The following is a 4,052-nucleotide window of genomic DNA, read 5'->3' as shown; positions in this document are numbered from 1 at the left end:
GCTGTGTGCTGGGGATGTTGGGCACCACCACAGACACACAAACAGTGGCACTGACAAGTCCAGAGCCCAACAGGAGGGTCTGACCCAAGCAGGCCTACATCCCCCCCTGAATTCAGTGGGGACCACTCACTGGGCCTCCCTGCACCCCCCTGGACTAGCAGAGCTCAGGGAAGGGAAGCCTGGGGGCCTGGGCACAGCATGTGCTCTGGTCCAGAGAGGCAGGTTGGATCTGCAGGGAGGCCGGGGAGAGAGGAAAAGGCGTTTCAAAATAGAGGGATTCCTATTATTATCTGTAAAAGAAGCTCTCCAGACAATAGATGGGGGCTGCTGTGGAGAAGACTGTGAAGGGATGTTTAGAAACTGCTGTCTAAGGTTAAAAAGCTCTCTGAAGTGAAGCTAAACAAAGCTGACATACTTGTTTCTGACAGGACTCTTAAAAGATACGCACAGATTGTGAAAATATAATTAGACGCCAGCCTTTGTCTGGCCACAACGAGTGGGAAATGGTGAAAGGAGAGGTCTCCCAGTCTGCATTGAATCATCCCCAGGACACAATGAGGGCGCTTGTGCATCCTTCTCTCTTCCCTAATGAGAAACGTTAATTGCCACAACCTTCAGAGTGTGTAGAGCACCCCGTGCCCAGTGGAGGAGAAGGGGTGTTTCATTACAGCTTCTCAGCCCCATTACAGGCAGTAACGGAGATAATGGAAAATAAAGATACCGCAGTTTTAGTTTCGGCAGCTTGGCGATGGGCACTGGGTGGGCGGAGGAGCGAGCACGACGCAACACTGTGCCAGCCTCTGGGGCCTGCACTGGGCAGCCACACCAGGCAGGACGTACCCAGCAGGCCCCTGCTGACGGCTCTGGCCACCCAGTCGGGCAGCCAGTGCCCTGTCAGCTACCACCCATCTGCCCCCAAGGGCAGCTGGGCTGCAGGGGCACGGGGCCTTGCAGCACCTGCCAATCCCCTTCTCTTAGAAGGCAGCAACAGCCAGGGGACTGGCACCGACCCCAGCCCACTAGGGCAGGGGTGGGCAAAGCCCATCCTAACCCAGGGCTGCCCCACAAGGGCAGCTGTGGGAGTGCTGCACCTGACCCACAGACTGCCAGGGCCCTGGCCCCTCCTTGCCGAGCAGGAAGCCCCATAGCTGGGTGCGCTCCCTGCTGTGGAGCTGCTGCCCCGAGCCCCCAGTGCTTACAGCCAGTTTGGGCAGGGTCCTGCCACTGGAGCGGGAGGGCGGAGGGCCCACGGCCAAGCCTGTCCCACCCCTCTGCACATCACAGGCAGTGGAGGGTCCAGCCCAAGCAGCCCACTCACACGCAAAAACACGATGCACAGCCTTCGTGAAGGTTGTGCCATTTAATGGTGCAAAACCAGAAAACCCTCCCCAGGTAACACAGGCCTCGGTTCCCAGCCACCTTACACAGCTCTTCGCCCTACTGCAGCTTTTATTGCAACTAAAGCATCCAGCCACGGCGGGAGAGTGAAAGAGATTTTTTTTTCCTAAGCTATGATCAGGCCCCTAACTCTGCAGGGCATGTGGAAAAGGGAATTAAAAGGACCACAAAATACAAAGCAAGTCGGGGTGTGGGGAAAAAGCTGGTGCAAGGGACAGCCCTCCCTTGCCTTGCCATCTGGGGGAGCCAGCGCAGGGCAAGGGTGTCCCTTGGTCATCCGAGGACTGGCCTTCCCTGTGGGTTTCTCCCCGGTGCTGAAGAGGGAGTTCAGATTGTCTGCCAGGGTTTGCCAATGGACTGGATGTGCTCCTTGGCCTTCATCCGCAAGGCAGCAATGCTGGTGTTGCGCGGGTCTGCCTCATCCAAGGGGAACTTGTCCACAAAGGTGGCCCCGCACTGGTAAGGTGGTGGTGGCCCCATGGCGCCCAGGGGCTGCAGCGCATGGGTCACTGCCGGAGAGTTCAGGAAGGGCGGTGGCGTGTAGCTGCCGGGCAGGCTCTGTGGCGAGGCCACAAAGCCAGGTAGGGTCTGCAGGGCCGTGCTGCTGGGCACAGGCGGACTGAGCCATGTCTCCAGGGGCAGGTTGCTGCTGAGAGGACCCATGGGTGTTGCCTGCGGTGAGCGGTTGAAGGAGAGGATGGGCGAGTCCTGCAGCTTCATAGAGGTCACCTCCAGCTTCTCCTGCCGCCGCCACTTGGCCCGTCTGTTCTGAAACCACACCTGCAAGCACAGCCGTGTTAGCCAGGCCACAGGGCAGTACAGCAGCGCTGCCACCCCCACGGAGGGCAGACACTCTCCCCCGGGTGCAGCAGCACACATGAAATGGAGCCAGTGAAAAACGACGGAGTAGCAGACGGCACACCGAGCCAGGGCAGGAGTGGTTCAGCCGCGCTTCCCCCGCGGGCTCGGCAGACCCGCAGCCCCTCACTCGGCAGAGAGCAGCGCCACGGGGGAAGCAGCACAGCGAGAGCCCCGCGGCAGAGCCGGCCTGCCCTGCGGGCCCGCCCGGCTCGGCTGCCCGCTAGCCGCCGCCCCGGCGCACAGCGGCTTGGGCCGCCCCGGGCCGGGACACGCCAGTCAAAGGGCAGCGGCGCTGACGACGTAGCCAGCGGCCGGGCCGGGCGGAGGGGCCGGGCCGCGGCCCTACCCCCCGGCTGCCGAACGGAAAACGGCCCCGGGCTCTGCGGTGTCCTGCCGGCCAGGCCGGGGCCGCCGCGTCGGGGCCGTGCGGACGGCACCGGCTGCAGACGCGCCCGGCGCTCCAGCGGTGCCCCGTGGGGCCGCTCAGCCACGCACCGGCCGGGGCTAGCGGTGCCGATGCCGGGTTGGGTTCATGGGGCCGCGGGCCGGGACACCGGGGCCGCCCGCGCGCCGTGGCGGTGCCGGGAATGCAGGTTCACACCGAGCCAGGGGCTCCCGGCGCCGGGAAGGCGGCGCTGCGCCGCGCCGGGCCGGACTGTGCCGCGCCAAGCCGGGAGTTCCCGGTGCCGGGAACGCGGGGCTGCGCCGAGCCGAGCCGAGCCGTGCCGTGCCGTGCCGTGCCGTGCTGTCCTGCGTGGGGGTTCCCGGCGCCGGGAACGCGGTGCCGGGCTGAGCCGCGGGCTGCCGGTGACGGAGCGCGGGGCCGGGTCGGCGGGGCGGGGGCGGGCGTTACCTGCACGCGGACCTCGGGGAGGTTGACCTTCATGGCGAGCTCCTCGCGGCTGTACACGTCGGGGTAGTGGGACTTCTCGAAGGCGCGCTCTAGCTCGTGGAGCTGGTACGTGGTGAAGGTGGTGCGGTTCCGCCGGTGCTTCTTCTTGGGCTGCTCCTCGTCCGACGGCTTCCCCTCGCCGCTGCTGCCGGCGGGCAGCTCGGGACTGGCGCTACCGGGGCAGTACGGCTCTGGGAGGGGAAGACAGGCGGGTCACCGGCAGGGCGATCTCCCCGCGGGGCCAGCCCGAGGGCGCGGAGGAGAGGCGCCCGCCCGCGACCCGGCGCCTCTCACCCGCCGCGCTCACCTTGGAAGCGCTCGGCGCGGCCCTGGGGCTCGGCCGGCGGCGGCTCCCCCGGCATCTTGGGGAGGCAGTGCCGGGGTCCACGCCTGTCCGCCTCCTTGGCGCTGCCGGCGCTGCCGTCGGGCGGGAAGGGGCCCAGCAGGCCGTCCTCCTTGGTGAACCCCAGGATGGCTTCGATGCTGTGCAGCCTCGACGGGTTCCCCCCGGGGCTCCGCGCCGCCTGAGCGGACAGCGAGAAGGCGCCCTCGGCCATGGCGAGCAGGGCGCCGGGCGGGTGCATGGGGCGGCCGGCCCGGGGCCCCGGCGCGGCGCTGCGGTCCCGCCCGGCCCCGGGGCGGCGCGGGCAGCTCTGGCACGGCGCCGCCCGGCGGGCTGGCCTCCTTGGGGCGGGGGAGGAGTGCCGGGGGGCGGTGGGCGAAAGGGAAGGCGAGGCCCCCGCGCCGCTCCGGCATGGCAGGGGAGGCAGGGCATCCCCAGGGCCCCGCCGGCAGCGTCCGCTGCCCCCCCGCCCGCCGGCCGCCCCGCCCCGTCGGCCCCGGCCCCAGACGGCGCCGGGCGATGCCATCCGGGGCCCTCGAGGCGGGGCGGGCCGGCCCC

At 67.7% G+C, this 4,052-nt stretch overlaps 1 protein-coding gene across 1 annotated transcript; it reads right to left on the bottom strand.

The window, feature by feature from the left end:
* Positions 1-1,660: 1,660 nt before the first annotated feature.
* LOC143172756 (retinal homeobox protein Rx2) lies at positions 1,661-3,735 on the bottom strand. The gene is made up of 3 exons (XM_076362501.1): positions 3,459-3,735; positions 3,113-3,342; positions 1,661-2,178 (listed from the first exon to the last, which is right to left on the bottom strand). Exons 1-3 carry the CDS (start codon positions 3,733-3,735, stop codon positions 1,726-1,728), a joined length of 960 nt encoding a protein of 319 aa, XP_076218616.1. The 3' UTR covers positions 1,661-1,725.
* Positions 3,736-4,052: the final 317 nt, after the last annotated feature.

Source organism: Aptenodytes patagonicus, chromosome Z (genome assembly GCF_965638725.1).
Source record: "Aptenodytes patagonicus chromosome Z, bAptPat1.pri.cur, whole genome shotgun sequence".
Lineage (NCBI taxonomy): Eukaryota > Metazoa > Chordata > Aves > Sphenisciformes > Spheniscidae > Aptenodytes > Aptenodytes patagonicus.
This window is presented reverse-complemented; position numbering and strand designations above follow the sequence as displayed.